The sequence below is a fragment of the Ascaphus truei genome, chromosome 16 (assembly GCF_040206685.1).
Source record: "Ascaphus truei isolate aAscTru1 chromosome 16, aAscTru1.hap1, whole genome shotgun sequence".
Taxonomy (NCBI): domain Eukaryota; kingdom Metazoa; phylum Chordata; class Amphibia; order Anura; family Ascaphidae; genus Ascaphus; species Ascaphus truei.
The window spans coordinates 654253-679916 of NC_134498.1; the positions used below are offsets into that span (position 1 = coordinate 654253).

Consider the following 25664-nt stretch of genomic DNA (forward strand, 5'->3'; position numbering starts at 1 on the left):
TTGGAGAGACTGGAAACGTGGGCAGGTAAATGGCAGATGAAGTTTAATACAGATAAATGTAAGGTTATGCATTTGGGATGTAAGAGTAAAAAGTCGAATTACAAATTAAATGGGGATAAATTGGGGGAATCCTTGATGGAGAAGGATTTAGGAGTGCTTGTTGACAGCAGGCTTAGCAATTGTGCCCAAAGTCATGCAGTAGCTGCAAAGACAAATAAGATCTTATCTTATTTATTTATTTATAAAATATTTTACCAGGATGTAATACATTGAGAGTTACCTCTCGTTTTCAAGTATGTCCTGGACACAGAGTAAAACAAATAATACATGGTTATCTTGCATCAAACGGGCAAAGGATGGAAGGGAAGTAAACATAATTCTGCCCCTTTACAAAGCATTAGTAAGACCACACCTGGAATATGGAGTAAAATTTTGGGCACCAATCCTAAGAAAATACATTATGGAACTAGAGAGAGTGCAGAGAAGAGCCACCAAATTAATAAAGGGGATGGAAAATCTAACTTATGAGGACAGACTAGCTAAATTAGATTTATTTACATTAGAAAAGAGGCGTCTAAGAGGGGATATGATAACTATATACAAATATATTCGGGAACAATACAATGAGCTTTCAAAAAAACTATTCCTCCCAAGGGCAGAACAAAGGACTCGGGGGCATCCCCTAAGGTTAGAGGAAAGGAGATACCAGCAACAAAGGAAAGGGTTCTTTACAGTAAGGGCAGTTAAATTGTGTAATTCATTACCCATGGAGACTGTGATGGCAGATACAATAGATTTGTTCAAAATAAGATTGGACATCTTTTTAGAAAGGTAAGGTATGCAGGGATATACTAAATAAGTATACATGGGGATGTTGATCCAGGGATTTATCCGATTGCCAAATCTTGGAGTCAGGAAGGAATTTATTTTTCCCCTTATGAGATATCATTGGATGATGTGACTCTTGGGTTTTGTTTGCCTTCCTCTGGATCAATAAGTATAGATATAGGATAAAGTATTTGTTGTCTAAATTTAGCATAGGTTGAACTTGATGGACGTACGTCTTTTTTCAACCTCATCTACTATGTAACTATATTATGCGTTTTAACAAGACATGATCTATTATTATCTGTTGGAACAATGTCATGCACTACTTCTGTACAAGGGGACAAGTTGAGAGTAATGTTTTTGTATTATAGTTATGGTCTTCTGTAATACATATGGTGGTTATCTATATAATACCCACCCTTTAAAAAATAAGTATCTGGGCGCTCTCTCACTGGATCCTAAGAATATATTAAAGGATTATAATATAATCCTTTAATAATAATAATAATATAATATATTATTATTATTATTAAAGGATGGATACTTCCTTCTCAAGGGGTAAATGAACCCCTTGAGTTGACGTCTCTCTCTGGTGCTCAAACCCCTTTCAGGACCTATCCGGGATCCTTAGAGCAAAGAAAGCAAGAAAAGAATGGGGGAGCACAGGTTGAGAGGAATACTATGACACTCTTCAATAGGTGCAAAAATTAGTAATCATGCAATGATAACGGCACCCGTAGAAAGAAGTCTGTGACGCAAGCCCCTGATCTGGACGCGGAAGAAGGGGCACCGATCGATTGCAATCACAGACGCAGGCTCTCGGGGGGATCTGCACTTTTTTAACCATCTATGTAAGTGGTTTTTATATCTGTATTAATAAAACACTGTAATTTCATTTGAAATTGACTTGTGGATTATCTACACTGAGGGGAAGTGAGGCGAAAAGAGCACAAGCTGACACGGGACCCTGCAGGAGGAGTCAAGCTAACCCTGATGTGCACTCACTCACACAGGGCCATGCGAGTGTTTGTATATCTGTTCGACACATCCCTTATCCCTCACCTCACTCACCTTCCATGCATCGGTTTTATTTGAAGTCTATCTAATCACTACAACGAGGATAAAGATACCAGTACAATTTGGGTGCTCACACATGCCCGTGTGAGTGTGTATTTATTTGTTATATATTTTCCATCCACCAATTTCCTATCCTGTGTGTAATTCTGCACACCCATCAGAAAGTGTGTTATTATACACAGACATCATTGCATGATTACTAATTTTTGCACCTACAGTATTGAAGTGTCATAGTATTCCTCTCACCCTTTGCTCTCCCATTCTTTTCTTGTTTTCTTTACCCACCCTTTAAAGGCAGAAGCCAGAAGACCGTAACGACCTGTTACTGCCCCTGCCCTGTCAACAGTGACAGATTTGCCAATAGGCCCATTAGGCCAAGCCTACAGCAGCAAAATTTTAGGGCGGCAGATTTTACTGCTGCTTCCTGACATCAGAGTCCTCAGGCTCGACACCTCCTGCGAGCCTCGATTGGAGAAGATATCTTCATGGGCAGGGACTACAAGCAATTGCACAGCTCTGGAACAATGTTACAATTCTTTCTGAATATGCTGTGCAGTTGCCTGTGAGTAGAGGGTGGCAGGGAGCTGAGAGCAGCAAGAAAGCAGGGGAAAGTGTGGGCATCCATGATGGTGAGTGAGAGAAAGGGGGGGACTCTGTGTTACTGTACCTTTTTACCGGGTACAGGGGAACCTCTCTCCTGGGACACTATTTGCTGCCTCCGGGGACGACCCAGCAGCAGTGTAACCTCTTTGTTTTGTGTGGGGGGGGGGATTCTGTTTGGTGTGTGGTGCCATGTTGTGTGTGTGCTGCAAGGGGGGGTGCCATGTGGGTGTGTGTGTGCTGCACAAGGGGGAGGGCATTTTGTGTGTGCTCTGGGGGGATAATTTTGTATGTGCTGTGGCATGGGGTTCAATTTTGTGTGCTGCGTGGGGGGTTCAATTTTGTGTTTTTTGAGGGGCGGTTCAATTTTGTGTGTGCTGTGGGGTTGTTACATTTTTTTTGCAGTGGGGGGGGTTTCAATTTTTTGTATTGCGTGTATTGAGTGTATTGAGTATATTGAGTGTATTGAGTGTATTGAGTGTATTGAGTGTATTGAGTGTATTGAGTGTATTGAGTGTATTGAGGAGAGGGTGGTATGTGTTTTGAGGAGAGGGGCATATTATGTGTATTAAGGAGAGGACGGTATTATGTCTATTGAGTAGAGGATGGTATTACGTGTGTTGAGGAGAGGGCGGTATTATATGTATTGAGGAGAGGGCGGTATTATGTGTGTTGAGGAGAGGGAGGTATTATGTGTGTAACGGTGTTTCCCCTACCCTCTGGGAAATATGCCTATTACAGTGTGCATAGTGCTGGATACCTGCTGGCTCACAGGAGGCTGAGTCGTCCGCCGGTGGTAGTTAGGACGTCAGGACAGGCTTCTGGGGTAGATTACTGGTCTTTATCTCATGGTGATCAGCGGCTCCATCCCTTGCAGGCAACAGTAAGATGAAGGCAATCCCTGCAGGAGAACTTACTCTACTCCTCCCAGATAGATTGCACGCCAGGCAGAAGTATATTTGAACAACTGGAACATTATATTCCTTTCTCTGCATACACAGCACAAGTCTCTGTCTCCACAGTACAACTGGCCTCCAGCCTAAGGATGGTCCCTGGACATCCACACCTGGCCTTGAGCACCAAGGGCTGTCCCAGCTCTTCCCTGACTCCCTAATAGAGTCAGAGGTACTCACCCCACTCCCCCAAGGGGAGGGGACAGCAGGTGCCAATGCTCGGAACACCTCTGAGTCCTGTCTGTCTCAAGGGGGAGAGATACACTAACTAAATGTAGGTGTGCAGCCACTTAAGTACCGGGGGGAAGGTCCATGGTCTGAGCCCAGGATTGGGCAGAACACAGGCCTTAGTCCGCCTCCTCCCCTGTCACTCAAGGAAGATGCTTACTGTGGGGGAAATCCCTGGATTGGTCCTGACACTACCCACACTGTTACCAGGGCTTACATGTCAGGGAGGGTGACTGGTAGCCAAAAACAGACATGGAAACATGTGTATTGAGGAGAGGGCGATATAATCTGTATTGAGGAGAGGGTGGTATTTATGTGTATTGAGGAGAGGGGTTTTACAGTATGTGTATTAAGTAGAGGGGGGTATTATGTGTATTGAGGAGAGGGGGTATTATGTGTATTCAGGAGAAGGCGGTATTATGTGTATTAAGGAGAGGGTGGTATTATGTGTATTGAGGAGAGGGGGGTATTCTGTGTATTAAGAAGAGGGGGTATTATGTGTATTAAGGAGAGGGGGGTATTATGGATATTGGGGAGAGGGCGGTATTATATGCATGAGGAGAGGGTGGTATTATGTGTTTTAAGGAGAGGGCGTATTATGTGTATGAGGAGAGGGGTTATTATGTGTATTGAGGAGAGGCGGTATTGTGTGTATTGGGGAGAGGGGGTATTATGTGTATTCAGGAGAGGGGGGTATTATGTGTATTGAGGTTAGGGCGGAATTATGTGTATGAGGAGAGGGGAGTATTATGTGTATGAGGGGAGGGCGGTATTATGTGTATGAGGGGAGGGCGGTATTATGTGTATTGGGGAGAGGGGGTATTATGTGTATTGAGGAGAGAGCGGTATTATGTGTATTGGGGAGAGGGGGTATTATGTGTATTCAGGAGAGGGGGGTATTATGTGTATTGAGGTTAGGGCGGAATTATGTGTATGAGGAGAGGGGAGTATTATGTGTATGAGGGGATTGCGGTATTATGTGTATGAGGAGAGGGTGGTATTATGTATATGAGGAGAGGGTGGTATTATGTGTATGAGGAGAGGGGGGTATTATGTATATGAGGAGAGGGTGGTATTATGTGTATGAGGAGAGGGGGGTATTATGTATATGTGGAGAGGACAGTATTATGTGTATTGTGGAGAGGGAGGTATAATGTGTATTGAGGAGAGCGAGGTATGTTTATTGAGGAGAGGGCGGTATTATGTGTATTGAGGAGAGGGTGGTATTATGTGTGTTGAGGAGAGGGCGGTATTATGTGTATTGAGGAGAGGGCGGTATTATGTGTATTGAGGAGAGGGCGGTATTACTGCACCGACACACTTTATTCGAGCAAATACCCAGTATGTACCTGGCAGATACCTGGAATGCGCCGCTCCTCACCTCTGACAAGCCCCGTTGCGTTTGCCTTCCCAGCCTGGGTTCATGCCTGGCTGACGGGCGGCTGATCTGTTAAATGATAATGATTAGGATTTAATAGGCTGCAATGCATCGCGTGTCTACCAGATGGCATAAATTCATGAATTGTAATGCAGTATATATATATATACTGTGCAGTATTGCAGCCAGCGGGAATAAAATGCTTCAATCCCTGCCTGGAAAATACCTCAATGCACTCGGGCAGAAAACAGTCACAAACCTCAATACACCCGGGTATACTCGAATTCGTGGGACTAGCCGAGCTCGAATAAAGTGTGTCGCCAGTGTATGTGTGTTCAGGAGAGGGCGGTATTATGTGTGTTGAGGAGAGGGCGGTATTATGTGTGTAACAGTGTTTCCCCTACCCTCTAGGAAATCTGCCCATTGCAGTGTGCATAGTGCTGGATACCCGCAGGCAACAGTAAGAAGAAGGCAATCCCTGCAGGAGAACTTACTCTACTCCCCCCAGATAGATTGCATGCCAGGCAGGAGTATATTTGAACAACTGGAACACTTTATTCCTTTATCTGCATACACAGCACAAGTCTCTGTCTCCACAGTACAACTGGCCTCCAGCCTAAGGATGGTCCCTGGACATCCACACCTGGCCTTGAACACCTAGGGCAGTCCCAGTTCTTCCCTGACAACCTAATAGAGTCAGAGGTAGAGGTACTCACCCCACTCCCCCAAGGGGAGGGGACAGCAGGTGCCAATGCTCGGAACACCTCTGAGTCCTGTCTCTCTCAAGGGGGAGAGATACACTAACTAAATTTAGGTGTGCAGCCCCTTAAGTACCGGGGGGAAGGTCCAAGTTCTGAGCCCAGGATTGGGCAGAACACAGGCCTTAGTCCGCCTCCTCCCCTGTCACTCAAGGAAGATGCTTACTGTGGGGGAAATCCCTGGATTGGTCCTGACACTGCCCACACTGTTACCAGGGCTTACATGTCAGGGAGGGTGACTGGTAGCCAAAACCAGACATGGCAACATGTGTATTGAGGAGAGGGCGGTATAATGTGTATTGAGGAGAGGGGTATTTGTGTATATTGAGGAGAGGGGTATTACAGTATGTGTATTAAGTAGAGGGGGTATAACTGTATGTGTACTGAGGAGAGGGGGTATTATGTGTATTCAGGAGAGGGCGGTATTATGTGTATTGAGGAGAGGGGGGTATTATGTTTATTAAGAAGAGGGGGTATTATGTGTATTAAGGAGAGGGGGTATTATGGATATTGGGGAGAGGGTGGTATTATGTATATTTAGGAGAGGGCAGTATTATATGTATTTAGGAGAGGGGGTATTATGTGTATTGAGGAGAGGGGTTATTATGTGTATTGAGGAAAGGGGTTATTATGTGTATTGAGGAGGGGCGGTATTATATGCATGAGGAGAGGGCGGTATTATGTATATTGAGGAGAGGGCGTATTATGTGTATGAGGAGAGGGCGATATTATATGTATGAGGAGAGGGGTTATTATGTGTATTGAGGAGAGGGCGGTATTGTGTATATGAGGAGAGGGGGATATTATGTATGAGGAGAGGGGGGTATTATGTGTATTGAGGTTAGGGCGGTATTATGTGTATGAGAAGAGGGGAGTATTAGGTGTATGAGGGGAGGGCGGTATTATGTGTATGAGGAGAAGGCGGTATTATGTGTACTGAGGAGAGGGCGGTATTATTTGTATTGAGGAGAGGGCGGTATTATGTGTATTGGGGAGAGGGGGTATTATGTGTATTAAGGAGAGGGGGTATTATGGATATTGGGGAGAGGGTGGGGATTATGTATATTTAGGAGAGGCTGTATTATATGTATTTAGGAGAGGGGGTATTATGTGTATTGAGGAGAGGGGGGTATTATGTGTATTGAGGAGAGGGGTTATTATGTGTATTGAGGAGGGGTGGTATTATATGCATGAGGAGAGGGCGGTATTATGTGTATTGAGGAGAGGGTGATATCATGTGTATTGTGGAGAGGGAGTTATTATGTGTAGTGAGGAGAGGGAGTTATTATGTGTATTGAGGAGAGGGCGGTATTATGTGTATAAGGAGAGGGGAGTATTATGTGTATGAGTGGGGGGCGGTGTTATGTGTATGAGGAGAGGGCGGTATTATGTGTATGAGGAGAGGGCAGTATTATGTGTATTGAGGAGAGAGCGGTATTATGTGTATTGGGGAGAGGGGGTATTATGTGTATGAGGAGAGGGCGGTATTATGTGTATTGGGGAGAGGGGGTATTATGTTTATGAGGAGAGGGCGGTATTATGTGTATGAGGAGAGGGCGGTATTATGTGTATTGAGGAGAGGGCGGTATTATGTGTGTTGAGGAGAGGGCGGTATTATGTGTGTTGAGGAGAGGGCGGTATTATGTGTGTAACAGTGTTTCCCCTACCCTCTGGGAAATCTGCCCATTGCAGTGTGCATAGTGCTGGATACCCGCAGGCAACAGTAAGAAGAAGGCAATCCCTGCAGGAGAACTTACTCTACTCCCCCCAGATAGATTGCACGCCAGGCAGGAGTATATTTGAACAACTGGAACACTTTATTCCTTTATCTGCATACACAGCACAAGTCTCTGTCTCCACAGTACAACTGGCCTCCAGCCTAAGGATGGTCCCTGGACATCCACACCTGGCCTTGAACACCTAGGGCAGTCCCAGCTCTTCCCTGACAACCTAATAGAGTCAGAGGTAGAGGTACTCACCCCACTCCCCCAAGGGGAGGGGACAGCAGGTGCCAATGCTCGGAACACCTCTGAGTCCTGTCTCTCTCAAGGGGGAGAGATACACTAACTAAATTTAGGTGTGCAGCCCCTTAAGTACCGGGGGGAACGTCCAAGTTCTGAGCCCAGGATTGGGCAGAACACAGGCCTTAGTCCGCCTCCTCCCCTGTCACTCAAGGAAGATGCTTACTGTGGGGGAAATCCCTGGATTGGTCCTGACACTGCCCACACTGTTACCAGGGCTTACATGTCAGGGAGGGTGACTGGTAGCCAAAACCAGACATGGCAACATGTGTATTGAGGAGAGGGCGGTATAATGTGTATTGAGGAGAGGGGTATTTGTGTATATTGAGGAGAGGGGTATTACAGTATGTGTATTAAGTAGAGGGGGTATACAGTAACTGTATGTGTACTGAGGAGAGGGGGTATTATGTGTATTCAGGAGAGGGCGGTATTATGTGTATTGAGGAGAGGGGGTATTATGTTTATTAAGAAGAGGGGGTATTATGTGTATTAAGGAGAGGGGGGTATTATGGATATTGGGGAGAGGGTGGTATTATGTATATTTAGGAGAGGGCAGTATTATATGTATTTAGGAGAGGGGGTATTATGTGTATTGAGGAGAGGGGGTATTATGTGTATTGAGGAAAGGGGTTATTATGTGTATTGAGGAGGGGCGGTATTATATGCATGAGGAGAGGGCGGTATTATGTATATTGAGGAGAGGGCGTATTATGTGTATGAGGAGAGGGCGATATTATATGTATGAGGAGAGGGGTTATTATGTGTATTGAGGAGAGGGCGGTATTGTGTATATGAGGAGAGGGGGGTATTATGTATGAGGAGAGGGGGGTATTATGTGTATTGAGGTTAGGGCGGTATTATGTGTATGAGAAGAGGGGAGTATTAGGTGTATGAGGGGAGGGCGGTATTATGTGTATGAGGAGAAGGCGGTATTATGTGTACTGAGGAGAGGGCGGTATTATTTGTATTAAGGAGAGGGGGGTATTATGGATATTGGGGAGAGGGTGGTATTATGTATATTTAGGAGAGGCAGTATTATATGTATTTAGGAGAGGGGGTATTATGTGTATTGAGGAGAGGGGGTATTATGTGTATTGAGAAGAGGGGTTATTATGTGTATTGAGGAGGGGCGGTATTATATGCATGAGGAGAGGGCGGTATTATGTGCATTGAGGAGAGGGCGATATTATGTGTCTTGAGGAGAGGGAGTTATTATGTGTAGTGAAGAGAGGGAGTTATTATGTGTATTGAGGAGAGGGCGGTATTATGTGTTTAAGGAGAGGGGAGTATTATGTGTATGAGTGGGGGGCGGTGTTATGTGTATGAGGAGAGGGCGGTATTATGTGTATGAGGAGAGGGCGGTATTATGTGTATTGAGGAGAGAGCAGTATTATGTGTATTGGGGAGAGGGGGTATTATGTGTATGAGGAGAGGGCGGTATTATGTGTATTGGGGAGAGGGGGTATTATGTGTATTGAGGAGAGGGCAGTATTATGTGTATTGAGGAGAGGGCGGTATTATATGCATGAGGAGAGGGCGGTATTATGTGAATGAGGAGAGGGCGATATTATGTGTATGAGGAGAGGGGGTTATTATGTATATTGAGGAGAGGGCAGTATTATGTTGATGAGGAGAGGGGAGTATTATGTATGAGGAGAGGGGGGTATATGTGTATTGAGGAGAGGGCGGTATTATGTGTCTGAGGAGAGGGGAGTATTATGTGTATGAGGGGAGGGCGGTATTACTGTATGTGTATGAGGAGAGGGCTGTATTATGTGTACTGAGGAGGGGGCGGTATTATTTATATTGAGGAGAGGGCAGTATTATGTGTATTTGGGAGAGGGGGTATTATGTGTATTGAGGAGAGAGCGATATTATGTGTATTGGGGAGAGGGGGTATTATGTGTATGAGGACAGTGTGGTATTATGTGTTTGAGGAGAGGGCAGTATTATGTGTAGGAGGAGAGGGGGGTATTATGTGTATGAGGAGAGGGGGGTTTTATGTGTATGAGGAGAGGGCGGTATTATGTGTATGAGGAGAGGGCAGTATTATGTGTACTGTATGAGGAGAGGGAGGTATTATGTGTATGAGGAGAGGGCGGTATTATGTGTATGAGGAGAGGGGGTTATTATGTGTTTGAGGAGAAGGCGGTATTATTTGTATTGAGGAGAGGGGGTATTATGTGTATGAGCAGAGTGTGGTATTATGTGCATGAGGAGATGGCGGTATTATGTATATTTAGGAGAGGGCAGTATTACATGTATTGAGGAGAGGGGGTATTATGTGTATTGAGGAGAGGATAGTATTATGTGTATTGAGGAGAGGGCGGTATTATGTGAATGAGGAGAGGGCGATATTATGTGTATGAGGAGAGGGGGTTATTATGTATATTGAGGAGAGGGCAGTATTATGTTGATGAGGAGAGGGGAGTATTATGTATGAGGAGAGGGGGGTATATGTGTATTGAGGAGAGGGCGGTATTATGTGTCTGAGGAGAGGGGAGTATTATGTGTATGAGGGGAGGGCGGTATTACTGTATGTGTATGAGGAGAGGGCTGTATTATGTGTACTGAGGAGAGGGCGGTATTATGTGTATTGGGGAGAGGGGTTATTATGTGTATGAGGACAGTGTGGTATTATGTGTTTGAGGAGAGGGCAGTATTATGTGTATTGGGGAGAGGGGGTATTATGTGTATTGAGGAGAGAGCGGTATTATGTGTATTGGGGAGAGGGGTTATTATGTGTATGAGGACAGTGTGGTATTATGTGTTTGAGGAGAGGGCAGTATTATGTGTAAGAGGAGAGGGGGGTATTATGTGTATGGGGAGAGGGGGTATTATGTGTATGAGGAGAGGTCGGTATTATGTGTATGAGGAGAGCGTGGTATTATGTGCATGAGGAGAGGGCGGTATTATGTGTACTGAGGAGAGGGCGGTATTATGTGTATGAGGAGAGGGCGGTATTATGTGTATGAGGAGAGGGGGGTATTATGTGTGTAGCCCTGGTTCTATCCTCCTCCTGGTATAATTCCTGATAAGGGCAGGTTGCCAGGAGTTATCATTGGTTTCCCCCACTTCAAGCACTTGCCCTGAATGGTGGAGGTAGGTCATCTGACCCTGTGTCCAATCAAGAGACACAGGGGCGGTGCCTGCTGAGATCATAAAGAGCAGTGCATTTCCTATTTAGTGAGAAGTGTGTGTTCTGTCAGTCTGACAGTAGTCTGAGTTAGTGTTAGGGAGGAGAGGAGTTATCAGCTCATGAGTAGAGCTGATATAGCTAGTGAGTTATAGGTGTACCAAATACCTCTCACCCTGCTTAGGGGGGGAGGGAAGAGCTAGCCCCACTCTGGATGCCCTTTGGTCCAGAGTGGCGACAGGGACCATAACAAGGGAGAACCGTTAGTGGACTGTGCATCAACTGTACCTGTCGGCTGCTGCTGCCCAAGAGAATAAAGAGTCTGCTGGTTTTAAAGAGAACCTTGTGTGAGAATGGAATCTCTCATCCCTGGAAGAGAGATTGCTGTAGTAGGGATTCCACCCCGCATCCCTGGGACTTACTACAGATGGAGGGACTGCACCATTGAATGAGAACGAAGTCATTAACCCCAGTAACCTGTTCCTGTTGTCCCCCATGTCATCGCGGGAGACTCAGGTCTTCCTGTTGCCAGTAGGTATGCACCACACAGAGACATATAGCCAGACCCCAGAACACCTTAGGGGGCCTGATCTGCGATTGGGGGGGATAGATGGGTTATATGTGTATGAGGAGAGGGGGTATTATGTGTATGAGGAGAGGGGGTATTATGTGTATGAGGAGAGGGCAGTATTATGTGTATTGAGGAGAGGGTGGTATTATGTGTATTGAGGAGAGGTTGGTATGTTTATTGGGGAAAGGGTGGTATTATGTGTATGAGGGAGGGCGGTATTATGTGTATGAGGAGTGGGCGGTATTATGTGTATGAGGAGAGGGCGGTATTATGTGTATGAGGAGAGGGCGGTATTATGTGTATGAGGAGAGGGCGGTATTATGTGTATGAGGAGAGGGCGGTATTATGTGTATGAGGAGAGGGCGGTATTATGTGTATGAGGAGAGGGCCGTATTATGTATATGAGGAGAGGGCCGTATTATGTGTATGAGGAGAGGGCCGTATTATGTGTATGAGGAGAGGGCGTTATTGTGTGTATTGAGGAGAGGGCGGTATTATGTGTATGAGGAGAGGTCAGTATTATGTGTATGAGGAGAGGGGGTATTATGTGTATGTGGAGAGGGTGGTATTATGTGTACTGAGGAGAGGGCGGTATTATGTGTATTGAAGAGAGGGAGGGATGTTTATTGGGAGAGGGCGGTATTATGTGTATAAGGAGAGGGTGGTATTACACTACCGACACGCTTTATTACTCTGCGGCCAGATCCGCAAGCCGGGAGATTTCCCGGCTTGCTAGTGGCCGCCCCTCGGCGTGCCGCGCGTCATAGACGCGCGGTCACGCGTCTTCGGGAGCGTGCGCCCCCTGCACGCGCGTCCAGGGGCTCCCCGAGGGAGCCCTGGTGTCCCGCGATCGCGGGACAGTGGCAGGGGGTTCCGGGGGACCCGGCGGACCCGGCAGCGGTAGGGAGAGCGCCCCGATCGGAGGGTGCTCTTCCGCTGCTTCGGCGCGCGCCCGTCACTCTCGGGCGCGCGCCAGGCTACTGCTGCGGCCAAGAACGGGCAAATGCTCGAATAAACTTGGCCGCAGCAGTATGTGTATGAGGAGAGGGCGGTATTATGTGATGAGGAGAGGGCGGTATTATGTGTATGAGGAGAGGGCCGTATTATGTGTATTGAGGAGAGGGCGGTATTATGTGTATTGAGGAGAGGGCGGGTTTATGTGTATTGAGGAGAGGGAGGGATGTTTAATGGGGAGAGGGCGGTATTATGTGTATGAGGAGAAGGCGGTATTATGTGTATGAGGAGAGGGCGATATTATGTGTATGAGGAGAGGGCGGTATTTTGTGTATTGCGGAGTGGATGAGACAAAAAATTTAGGGGCGGCGAAAAGGTATGGGCCTATGGCCGGCAAAATTGTAAATCCGCCACTGCTGGTCAAAATCACATTTTACAGTGATGCAATATATATTAATAAACAGTATGTCATTTTTTTTGTCAGGTCACCACAGTTGAAATCGCTTGGCGCTAAAAGATTCATATGCTCACCAACCCCAGAAACCAAGTTTGAAAGGTACTTACATGACATTCTCAGCTTCATCAATGTATTAGGTACCATTGAAAGGAAAGATATCTGAACATTGAAGAGATCTGGGGCCATATCTACGAAATGATTTTAGACCATAAGATAATTTGGCGCTAGAAGACACTGTAGAAAATAAAGTAACAGACAGCACCACCATATAATGTAAACCACAAACTCAATAATGTTTTAGTACATAGGGGCAAGGGAACCCAGGGGAATCCCGTAAAACTGCAGACAAGCAATATCCTATATGTGTGTTTTTTTTAAACTAAATAAGTTCTGTATTCTGAGAAAATACTAGTAGCATTTAAAAAAAAAACAACTCTAAATGAAATTTTTTATGTACAGTATAATAATGTAACAAGCATTTTTTGGTTCTATAGCAACCATTTACAAAGTCACACCCCCTCCGTCTTCTGAAACAGGCTCTGGCACACCCCTTTTTGAGCCCTGCCCTCTCTCTAGCAGTGCACCAGTTGTATCTAGTGACTGCCTGGTCTGCCCACAGAACTTTGCATCTTTGGTCCTATTCTGCTGAATTGACAGCCATTTAGTGAACCCCCGAGCCGAATCTTCGCCCATCGATCAAAGGAGAAATAATTGATTGGCAATTTAGCTAATTACTTATCATTGTGTGGATTGTATTAATGCGCATATTACAGGGGGAAAGCAAAAACATTTGTTTTAAATGGCAGCTTGGACTGCTGCTTTACAACCCATCAAGAATAACAATTCAAACAACAATAGTGCTGTCCCTACAATCAAAAAAGGTATACAAAGAAAGCTACAGTAATAGCAATAGAGTTTTGAAAAATGCAAAATGCAATATGAAAGTGATACACTGTTAACTGTTATATACAACAATAGCCATTAGTACAAATAGGCTATGCAAAGAAATGACTGGCACACAGAAAGCATACTGTATGTACAAGAGAGACTATGGAGGATTAAGCTAATATATACAAAGCACACTACAGTAACAAACAAAGAAAAGGCGAGGGGAACTAATCTACTACTATTGGTACCCAGCTAATGCGAAAACTAAAACAGGCAAACTACACTCAAAAAACAGAAAATAAACCAACGAAATAAACAAGTAAATAGATAAATACAACAAGAGAGGTGTAAGGGGGGGCAACGTTTTAGGGAAATCCCCTTTCATCAGGCCCGTTCCCAGCAAGAAAATAAAAGTTGCACTTCCCTTATCTCAGTTGCAATGAATGCTCAAAATCAGCGTTGCTGTGAGAATGCGCTGTACACCCTGTAAGACGCCTCTTGTTAGGCCGCATAAATAGTGCGAGCGACGGAGGTGGGGCGAACAAAATACAGCTGCTCTATCTGGCCAGCCTTAGTGCACGCGACTGAGGAAGAGTGACTGCTCGGCAGAATTTTGAGCGACACGTGAGCGGTTCAGCCAATGAGGTTGAACCAGCCTCGTGACATCAAGGCCACGCTTTCCCATCCGAGTCCACAGATTGCTCAGGCGACAGGTGTGTGCCATGTACAACGTCATGCACGCGTCTTCACTATATCCAAGGCCTAAGGCTGAGTCCCCGCTGGAGAAGTCCGCGCTTTGCGCTTAGCGCGGTTACCTTATGCAATGTGCATTGCAACGTCCACTCTCCCGCTGTGCGCATGCGCTCTCCCATGCGTTGTGCTTGGGGAGACAAGGAGATATACTTTCGGGCAGTGAGCAGGGTCACATGACCTTGCTCTGACAAATGGAGAAAAGAGAGAGGGCGTGCTCTAATGCCCTGTCACACACAAAACACAAACACTTAATTTAGCAGAGAGAAGTGGAAGGGGGGAGGGCAAACGGACTGAGAGGGGGGGCCAAACGGACTGAGAGAGGGGGGGGAAATGGACTGAGAGAGGGGGGGAAAACGGATTGAGATAGGGAGGCAAACGGACTGAGAGAGAGGGGCAAACGGACTAAGAGAGGGGGAAAACAGACTGAGAAAAGGGGGAAAATGGACTTAGAGAGGGGGGAAACGAAATGAGAAAGGGGGGGGAAACGGACTGAGAGGGGGGGCAAATGGAGTGAGGGGGGGCAAACGGACTGAGAGAGGGGGCAAACGGACTGAGAGAGGGGGGGAAATGGACTGAGAGAGGGGGGAAACGGACTGAGAGAGGGGGGGAAATGGACTGAGAGAGGGGGGGAAACGGACTGAGAGAGGGGGGAAATGGACTGAGAGAGGGGGGGAAACGGACTGAGAGAGGGGCAAACAGACTGAGAGAGGGGGGAAACGGAATGAGAGTGGGGGGGCAAACGGAATGAGAGTGGGAGCAAACGGACTGAGAGGGGGGCAAACGGACAGAGGGGGGGCAAACCGAGTGAGGGGGCAAACTGAGTGAGCGAGGAGGGCGGGAGAGGAGAAAGAGAGAGCAATGGGGGGGAGAGAGAGCAATGGGGGGAGAGAGAGCAATGTGGGGGAGAGAGAGCAATGGGGGGAGAGAGAGCAATAGGGGGAGAGAGAGCAATGGGGGGGAGGAGAGAGAGAGCAATGGGGGGGAGAGAGAGAGCAATGGGGGGGAGAGAGAGCAATGGGGGGGAGGAGAGAGAGAGCAATGGGAGGGAGAGAGAGAGAGCAATGGGGGGGAGAGAGAGAGCAATGGGGGGGAGAGAGAGAGCAATTGGGGGAGAGAGAGAGTAATGGGGGGAGAGAGGGCAATGGGTGACGGAGCGCGCAAGCGAAGGAGGGAGAGAGCGCGATGGGGAAGAGAGAGAGAAATGGTGGGGAGAGAGAGAGCAAGGGGGGAGAGAGAGCAATGGGGGGGAGAGAGAGAGCAATGGTAGAGAGAGCAATGGGGGGGAGGGAAAATGGAGACAGACACAGAGAGACACACACAGACTCACAGAAAGAGAGAGACACACACACACAAAGAGACACAGAGAGATAGACACACACAATGAGAGACACACAGAGATATAGAGAGACACACACACACACACAGGTACAGAGACAGCCCCTATACAGTCAATGAGACACCCCGCCCGTAATAATAATAAAAAAAAAAATTTGCAGAACACTGATCGCTCATGCTTGGAGAGCTGGTGACGTCACCGCTTTTCAAGCATGAGCAAGCTCAGTGGCCGTGGGGCCGCAGCCTAAGGCTTAGTCCATAGACACTGAAGCCATGCGGAGGCGTGCTGAGGCTGAGGGAAAGCGGTGCTTTCCCTGGCCTTAGAGCGCGCGCCGTCCGTGGGCGTGTCTGGGGGGCGGGCCAGTGACGTCACGGAGCTGGTTCGCCCTCATTGGGCAAACCGCTCACGTGACCGGCCCTGCTCTCCGGTGAGCGACGAAACAAAAGATTTGGTATGACACACGCTTCCGCAAGCGTGCGGAAGCGTGCGCGAGCCCCTGCTAAAGCCGCTCTCATTGCGGCTGCAGGGGCTCACTGGTAAGCATGTGCGCGCCTCAGCACGGGTCAGCGCCGCTCCCTGCACCATGTCCGAGGCCTAAGTCTGCACACAGATTTACAAGCTGTCTCTTACAGGTCATATTTTTGCTAACAAATCTTAATGTTGATTTTAAACTATGATCCTTAATTTCATAGGGATTCAACCATTTATAAGGCTGAAGAGATAAATAAATCTTCCTCTACTCCATTTTCATCAAGTAACACGTAAGCAATACTTCTTTTTTTTTTTAAATTGAGAATGAATGTAATGTTTCTTTTCTGTTTTAATTCAAAACATCTCGATCCTAAAGTGTTTATTTTCTCATAAAATAAATATATTTGCTCCGATGGCGAGTAATATAACCTGAAAACAGCTGTAGGTTAATTCCTTTATGCAGTCTCCCACACAGGCCATATCTTACTGTACATAAAGTAAATCATATTTCATCATTGTAGACGGACGTTCACAGATGTACACAATTGGAGGCTTTTATAAGGTGAAATTATAATAGGCTTTATTGGGCCTTTTCCTTTTCATCAGGAAATCATCCAAACACAGGGGGGGGGAACAAAGCTTCTATTCACTTGGGAGTATTTCTAGTGAAATCCTATGCAATTAATTCACATCTCCCTTAGTAAAGCATGTCTCGCAGCCCCAAAACATATAGCATGACATAAGCAGACATAAGCAGTCTCTTAATAATGAAAGTCTTATCAGTCAGTCTCTCCTGGGAGACTCAAGAACACTCCTCTGTCTCTCCAAAGGTCAGCTCTCATTCAGAGCTAAGGAGTCCCTTCCTGTCTCAACAGACAGGCTTTTGTAAGCAATCTAGATCAGGCAGGTGGTGTTTATTAATTGACTACCAGCAGTTAACCACCACACTGCTAGATTAAAGGCACATTACTTGAACAGGGATTACTCCCCTGTTACAATCATATAAACAGTTGGATTAAGACAACATTTATCAAACACATAAGACAGGGTGGTTTGTGGTTGGTGGTTGGTGTTCCTGACATTGGTAAGCAACTTGTGTTTTTTTTCCTCAGGGCTTCCACTTATAAAGTTAATGAAACTCATATAGCATCTGAAATATCTGCATCATCACAACCGTTATCCACTGACAACAAGTATGTGAATTGTTCCTTTTTAGTATAAAAAATAAAAATGGTATATAAATTCACAGACTACAAACATGCAGAGGCATTGTTTGCTCAATCAAGTGCGTACAGTATGCGTGAATAACAAAGAATGTATGAGACATTGGGTTCTGTATCCAGGCGTACGTGTGCGCCAATGCAGTTGTATAAAAAAAATTAGCATTTTTCTCGGTCTGAAACGCAACATATTTTTGAAGTGTACAGTAGTTCTACCATTTTAGAATTTGGCGCATGGTGCACTAGTATTCAGAGCTAAATTCTTACGCCACTTTTAAGATGACGGTGAAGACCAATGTAAAAAATCGTCAACAAAAGTAATGCAAGTCGTTCGTTTTAATGCCTACCCGGGCCGCAGGAGATTGGCTGCAGGTCAGAGGAAGCCGGGGGTGGAGCTTCCGCTTTGTGCAGAGCACACGGTGAGTGTATGTGTCTGCCTTCCCGCTTCTGGCTCCTCTGTCTGCGGGTGGCTGCGCGTTGTCCCGTCCCCTTCTGTCCCGGGTGATAGGAGAAGGTAGCGGGGGTGCTGGGGGGGAGTTGTACATTTGCCTGTCCTGGCGGTGGGTGCAGGGGGAGGCATAGAGCCGCCTGCACTGATCTCCTACCTTTCCTGCCCCCCCCCCCCAACAGTCACTCACATCCGTCGCTGCCTCTGCTTTCCACAGTGTGTGTGTATCTGTGTGTGTGTGCGTATCAGTGTGTGTGTGTGTGTGTGTGTGTGTGTGTAACAGTGACTGTGTGTGTGTGTCTGTGACTGTGTGTGTGTATCAGTGACTGTGTGCAGGGGGAGGCGGGGAGCCGCCTGCACAGATCTCCTGCCTTTCCTCCCTTTCCCGCTTCCCCCCCCCTCCCAGTCACTCAAATCCGTCACTGCCTCTGCTCTCCACTACTCTCCACTGTGTGTGTGTATCAGTGTGTGTGTGTATCAGTGTGTGTGTGTGTGTGTGTGTGTGTATCAGTGACTGTGTGTGTGTGTATCAGTGACTGTGTGTGTTTGTATCAGTGACTGTGTGTGTTTGTATCAGGGACTGTGTGTGTGTATCAGGGACATTGTGTGTGTGTGTGTGTGTGTGTGTGTGTGTGTGTGTGTGTGTGTGTGTGTGTGTGTATCAGTGACTGTGTGTGTGTGTGTGTGTGTGTATCAGTGACTGTGTGTGTGTGTATATCAGCGACTGTTTGTGTGTGTATATCAGCGACTGTTTGTGTGTATCAGTGACTGTGTGTGTGTGTGTGTGTATCAGTGACTGTGTGTGTGTATCAGTGACTGTGTGTGTGTGTGTGTGTGTGTGTGTGTGTGTGTGTATCAGTGACTGTTTGTGTGTGTGTGTGTGTGTGTGTGTGTGTATCAGTGACTGTGTGTGTGTGTGTGTGTGTGTGTGTGTGTGTGTGTGTGTGTGTGTGTGTGTGTGTGTGTGTGTGTGTGTGTGTGTGTGTGTGTGTGTGTGTGTGTGTGTGTGTGTGTATATATCAGTGACTGTGTGTGTGTATCGTTGAGAGTCTGGGAGAGTGTGTGTCAGGGTGTGTGAGAGTCTGGGTAAGAGTGTGTCTGAGAGAGATAGAGAGTGTGTCTGAGAGAGATAGTGTGTCTGAGAGAGTGAGAGAGAGTGTGTCTGAGAGAGTGAGAGAGGGTGTGTCTGAGCGAGTGAGTGAGAGTGTGTCTGAGCGTGAGAGAGAGTGTGTCTGAGAGAGTGTGTCTGAGAGAGTGTGTCTGAGAGAGTGTGTCTGAGAGAGAGTGTGTCTGAGAGAGAGTGTGTCTGAGAGAGAGTGTGTCTAAGAGAGAGTGTGTCTGAGAGTGTGTCTGAGAGAGTGAGAGAGACAGTGTGTCTGAGAGAGTGTGTCTGAGAGAGTGTGTCTGAGAGAGTGTGTCTGAGAGAGAGTGTGTCTGAGAGAGAGTGTGTCTGAGAGAGAGTGTGTCTGAGAGAGAGTGTGTCTGAGAGAGAGTGTGTCTGAAAGTGAGTGAGAGTGTGTCAGAGAGTGAGTGAGAGATAGTGTGTCTGAGAGAGTGTGTGTCTGAGAGAGTGAGAGAGTGTGTCTGAGCGAGTGAGTGAGAGTGTGTCTGAGAGAGTGTGTGTCTGAGAGTGTGTCTGAGAGAGTGTGTGTCTGAGAGTGTGTATGAGAGAATGTGTGTCTGAGAGAGTGAGAGAGAGAGTGTGTCTGAGAGAGAGTGTGTCTGAGAGAGTGAGTGTGTCTGAGAGTGAGAGAGTGTGCCTGAGAGAGTGTGTGTCTGAGAGAGTGAGAGAGAGAGAGTGTGTCTGAGAGAGAGTGTGTCGGAGAGAATGTGTGTCTGAGAGTGAGAGAGAGAATGTGTCTGAGAGTGAGTGAGATTGTGTCTGAGAGAGTGAGCAAGAGAGTGTGTCTGAGAGATAGTGTGTCTGAGAGAATGTGTGTCTGAGAGAGTGAGAGAGAGTGTGTCTGAGAGAGTGTGTGTCAGAGTGAGAGAGAGAATGTGTCTGAGAGTGAGATTGTGTCTCAGAGAGTGAGTGAGAGAGTGTGTCTGAGAGAGTGTGTGTCTGAGAGAGTGTGTGTCTGAGAGAGTGTGTGTCTGAGAGAGTGTGTGTCCGAGAGAGAGTTTGTCTGAGAGAGTGAGTGAGAGTGTGTCTGAGAGAGTGAGAGTGTGTCAGAGAGAGTGTGTCTGAGAGTGTGTCTGAGAGAGAGTGTGTCTGAGAGAGAGTGTGTCTGAGAGAGTGTGTCTGAGAGAGAGTGTGTCTGAGAGAGAGTGTGTTTGAGAGAGAATGTGTCTGAGAGAGAATGTGTCTGAGAGAGAGTGTGTCTGAGAGAGAGTGTGTCTGAGAGAGTGAGTGCGAGAGTGACAGAGAGAGTGTGTCTGAGAGAGTGAGAGAGTTTGTCTGAGAGAGTGAGTAAGAGTGTGTCTGAGAGTGTGTATGAGAGTGTGTCTGAGAGTGAGTGTGTCTGAGAGAGAGTGTGTCTGAGAGAGAGTGTGTCTGAGAGAGTGTGCCTGAGAGAGTGAGTGAGAGAGAGAGGGAGTGAGAGAGGGAGAGAGAGTGTGTCTGAGTGAGAGAGAGAGTGTGTCTGAGAGAGTGAGTGTGTGTCTGAGAGAGTGAGTGAGAGTGTGTCTGAGAGAGTGAGTGAGAGACAGTGTGTCTGAGAGAGTGTGTCTGAGAGTGAGAGAGTGTCTGAGAGTGAGAGAGTGTGTCTGAGAGAGAGAGAGTGTGCCTGAGAGAGTGTGTGTCTGAGAGAGTGAGAGAGACAGTGTGTCTGAGAGAGAGTGTGTCTGAGAGAATGTGTGTCTCAGAGAGTGAGAGAGTGTGTGAGTGAGAGAGCGTGTGTCTGCGAGAGAGAGAGTGTCTGAGAGAGTGAGAGAGAGTGTCTGAGAGAGTGAGTGAGAGTGAGTGAGAGTGTGTCTGAGAGAGTGAGTGTGTGTCTGAGAGAGTGTTTGTCTGAGAGAGTGTGTGTCTGAGAGAGTGAGAGTGTGTGTGAGTGAGAGAGAGTGTGTCTGCGAGAGAGAGTGTGTCTGAGAGAGTGAGAGAGAGTGTGTCTGAGAGAGTGAGTGAGAGTGAGTGAGTGTGTCAGAGAGAGTGTGTGTCAGAGAGAGCATGTGTCTGAGAGAGTGTGTGTCTGAGAGCATATGTCTGAGAGAGTGAGTGAGAGAGTAAGTGAGAGAGTAAGAGAGTGAGAGAGTAAGAGAGAGAGTGTGTCTGAGAGAGTGTGTGTCTGAGAGAGTGTGTGTCTGAGAGAGTGTGTGTCTGAGAGAGAGTGTATCTGGGAGAGTGAGTGAGAGTGTGTCTGGGAGAGTGAGTGAGAGTGTGTCTGAGAGAGTGAGTGAGAGAGTGTATGTCAGAGAGAGTGAGTGAGAGTGTGTCTGAGGGAGTGAAAGAGATAGTGTGTCTGAGAGAGTGTGTCTAAGAGAGAGTGTGTCTTAGAGAGAGTGTGTCTGTAAGAGTGTGTCTGAGATAGTGTGTCTGAGAGAGTGAGTGTGTGTCTGAGAGAGTGAGAGAGAGTGTATCCGAGAGTGTATCTGGGAGAGTGAGTGAGAGTGTGTCTGGGAGAGTGAGTGAGAGTGTGTCTGGGAGAGTGAATGAGAGTGTGTCTGGGAGAGTGAGTGAGAGTGTGTCTGAGAGAGTGAGAGAGTGTGTCTGAGAGAGTGAGTGTGTGTCTGAGAGAGTGAGAGAGAGTGTATCCGAGAGTGTATCTGGGAGAGTGAGTGAGAGTGTGTCAGGGAGAGTGAGTGAGAGTGTGTCTGGGAGAGTGAATGAGAGTGTGTCTGGGAGAGTGAATGAGAGTGTGTCTGGGAGAGTGAGTGAGAGTGTGTCTGAGAGAGTGAGTGAAAGTGTGTCTGAGAGAGTGTGTGTCTGAGAGAGTGTGTGTCTGAGAGAGTGAATGAGAGTGTGTTTGACAGAGTGAGTGAGAGTGTGTCTGAGAGAGTGAGTGAGAGTTTGTCTGAGAGAATGAGTGAGAGTGTGTCTGAGAGTGTGTCTGCGAGTGTGTCTGAGAAAGTGTCTGAGAGAGAGTGTATCAGAGAGTGTGTCAGAGAAAGTGAGAGAGAGTGTGTCAGAGAGAATGTGTCTGAGAGAGAGTTTGTCTGAGATAGTGTGTGTCTGAGAGAGAGTGTGTCTGAGAGAGAGTGTGTCTGAGAGAGTGAATGAGAGTGTGTTTGACAGAGTGAGTGAGAGTGTGTCTGAGAGAGTGAGTGAGAGTTTGTCTGAGAGAATGAGTGAGAGTGTGTCTGAGAGTGTGTCTGCGAGTGTGTCTGAGAAAGTGTCTGAGAGAGAGTGTATCAGAGAGTGTGTCAGAGAAAGTGAGAGAGAGTGTGTCAGAGAGAATGTGTCTGAGAGAGAGTGTGTCTGAGATAGTGTGTGTCTGAGAGAGAGTGTGTCTGAGAGAGAGTGTATCTGAGAGAGTGAGTGTGTGTGTCGTAGAGAGTGAGAGAGAGTGTGTCTGAGAGAGTGTGTCTGAGAGAGAGAGTGAGAGTGTCTACGAGAATTAGTATGACTGAGAGAGTGTATGTGTGAGTGAGTGTGTGTGTGTGTGTGTGAGAGAGAGTGAGAGTGTGTCTGAGAGAGTGTGTGTCTGAGAGAGTGAGAGAGTCTGTGTCTGAGGGAATGAGAGAGTGTGTGTCTGAGAGAGTGAGAGAGTGTGTGTGTGTCTGAGAGAGCGTGTGTCTGAGAGAGTGTGTGCCTGAGAGAGACACCAACTGTGCACTGCAACTTGCGTGTACTGATTGATCTGTGTGGTTGATTGAAGTGCTGGCTGGTTAAAGTGTGTGCAGTTAGAACCAGAAGCAGTTTGAACAAGGAAGCGGTTAAACAAGGTATAGTTTATTGAAGTACAGTTTACTGTTAGTACTTCTAAACTTCATAGTTGCTAGAATGAGCAGGATTGAAAAAGCCACTCAATGCACATCTTGCCACATGTACAGCTGCGGAAGACTTTATTCTAACAAATCACCGGTTTGTACCTGGCAGGTACCTGGAATGCGACACTGTTCACCTGGAGCATGCCGCGTTCCAAGCCAGGGGTCATGCCCGGCTGACGCACGGCTGATGTGTTAATTTATAATGGTTCAGGATTTAATAGGCTGCAATGCTTCGCGTGTTCGCTAGATGGCATAAAATCATGGATTGTAATGCAGTATATATATATATACAGTATATATATATACTGTATAACAACAACCCCTATAACCCCTAACATACAGTACTGAATACATACAGTACTGTATATGCACATCAATGATACTATGGGCCGGCGGGGGCGAGATGTGTTTGCAGCAGAGAGAGATCCGCTTCTCTCTCTGCGCAAACATCGGCACATTAAAAGTTATTTAAAATACTTTTTTATTCATAGTGTAGATGTGCAGGGGGTCTCCGGAGCTGAACCGCATTGGTTTCAGGTCGGGGGACCCCCTGCTCCCCGAGATACAGCCCCCTTTATGAGGTGCCAGTATCCCTCTGCGTTTAAAGGTCCCGATCACGTGACCGCGACCTGTAAAAAAAGCAGAGGGATACCGGCACCCCCTAAAGGGGCCTGTATCTCGGGGAGCAGGGGGTCCCCGGACCTAAAACCACAGCGGTTCTGCTCCGGAGACCCTCTGCGCATCTACAGTATAAATAAAACACACACATCAATAAAGAATCGTTCTTTACCTTGCTCCTGCACAATATTATTAAAATACAGAAATGCTGCTTCGTTACCATAGCATATAGCCGCTAAGGCATTGAAGGGGTTAACCCACCGTGCCCGCTTTATTGTGGGTAGCGGGGGTGGGTGAAGGGGGTATTTGGCCCTTGGTGTGAGTTTAGGGCTTGCGGGGGGGGGGGGTTGCGGGTGCACTTAACCCCTTCACGACCGTAGCAGTTAATACCGCTACGGTCATGAAGGGGTTAACCCCTCCCGCTACCCCCCGCAAGCCCTAAACACCCACCATTGGGGCTAATACCCCCTTCACCCACCCCTGCTACCCACAATAAAAAAAACTCACACACAGAACCACCCAAAAAATTAATAAATAACTCTAAATAAATAAATGAATATAAATAAAAGCATATAGCCGCTAAGGCAATGAAGGGTTAAGGCAGAATAAACAATAAATACAATAAATACATTAAATACATATTTTTAATGTGTGTGTTAAACTTCCCTGCCTTCACTGTAATCTATGTAAAAAACCCTCCCCCTATTGTGTGTTTTAAACCTCCCTGCCTTCACTGTAATATATGTAAAAAAAAACTCCCCCTATTGTGTGTGTTAAGCTTCCCTGCCTTCACTGTAATCTATGTAAAACCCCCTCCCCCTATTGTGTCTGCTAAGCTTCCCTGCTTTGACTAATATGTGTAAGCCCCCCTCCCCCTATTGTGTCAGTTAAATCTCCCTGGCCTGTGTTTCTGTGAGTGCAGTGTACTGTATGTAAATGTGGGGAGGGGGATCCCGTGTAAATAACCACACCCACACCCACTACCCACTACCGACCTGCACATGGCCCCTCCGCTGCTGCAAAAAAGAGACAAAAATTAAAACATACAAAGTAATGTCCCTAACCCCTTAATCACCATAGCGGTTATTAACCGCTACAGTCATTAAGGGGTTAACCCACCCTCACCCACCACTCGGGATGCCTACATACCCTCCCACACAACCCCCCCCCCCCATGAGGCCTAACCACCCAGTACCCACAAGGGAGGCCTACCCACATACCGTTGGGGAAACACCCCCCACCCCCACCCCCAGTACCCACAATAAAAACAATACAGTGCCCCACAATAAACATCATTCTATTTATTAAACACATTATCCAACCCCTGTGCCCCCCCATAAAAACAAGATTTATTCTTTTACATACAGGGTTCATAACGCAGCCCCACGCGAGTCCCCGGTGGGCTGGCGGGGCACCTGGACAGACCTACAGTTTACCAGAAGCCCTTTTTACACAGGTTCTGGAGGCCTGCTGGTGGGTCCAGCCAGCACCATGGCCCCCAGGTGGTCTCCTTGGGTCACCATGGGCCACAATTGGGTCCCCACGGTAGGCCCGCGGATGTCTGGGAGCCTCGGGTCAGACCCACAGGTATCTGCGGGGCCTCGGGTGGGACCACACATCTTCATCCCCACAGACTACGGGTCGGCGGTGCCCCCACAGAAGTGGGACCACACATCTTCATCCCCGCATGTGTCACCCATGGAACCACCAGCCTGATACCCGTGGGATACCCGAGGCAATCCACAGGAGGTCTCCAGAGGTCCCACGCAGAACCACGGAACCAACCCTGAATGTAAAAAAAATAAACCTGGCCTATACATTCAATACATACACCCTCCCCCCAAACACCTACAGTACAATAATGTGCAAAATAACTATTATCCAGATATGGTTAATAGATTAATTGCCCATTATTAAAAACATTAACTAGCATATTCAAATAAATAAAGTACTACTGACCTCATCAATACGAAGTGTCCGTCGCCAGCAACATCCTTGTCTTGCCCACAACATACATAGCAAATACAAAGCCAATACATTGCAAGTACATTCAGATATCAATTAACCCCTTAAACACCTTATCAGATAATATCCGCAAAGGTG

The 25664-nt window shown here is 47.0% G+C and overlaps 1 protein-coding gene across 13 annotated transcripts in view; it reads left to right on the forward strand.

Moving 5' to 3' along the window:
* Nucleotides 1–25664, forward strand: part of ZNF185 (zinc finger protein 185 with LIM domain) — a 396414-nt gene that overhangs the window by 113085 nt on the left and 257665 nt on the right. For 11 of the 13 annotated variants that reach the window (XM_075572684.1, XM_075572683.1, XM_075572693.1 and 8 more), the window contains 3 exons: nt 12989–13060; nt 16631–16699; nt 17522–17602. The exons of the other annotated variants lie outside the window; for them this stretch is intronic. In XM_075572684.1, the coding sequence (XP_075428799.1) occupies nt 12989–13060; nt 16631–16699; nt 17522–17602 (222 nt within the window). The remainder of the gene's footprint in view (nt 1–12988; nt 13061–16630; nt 16700–17521; nt 17603–25664) is intronic. 13 annotated transcript variants of the gene reach the window in all.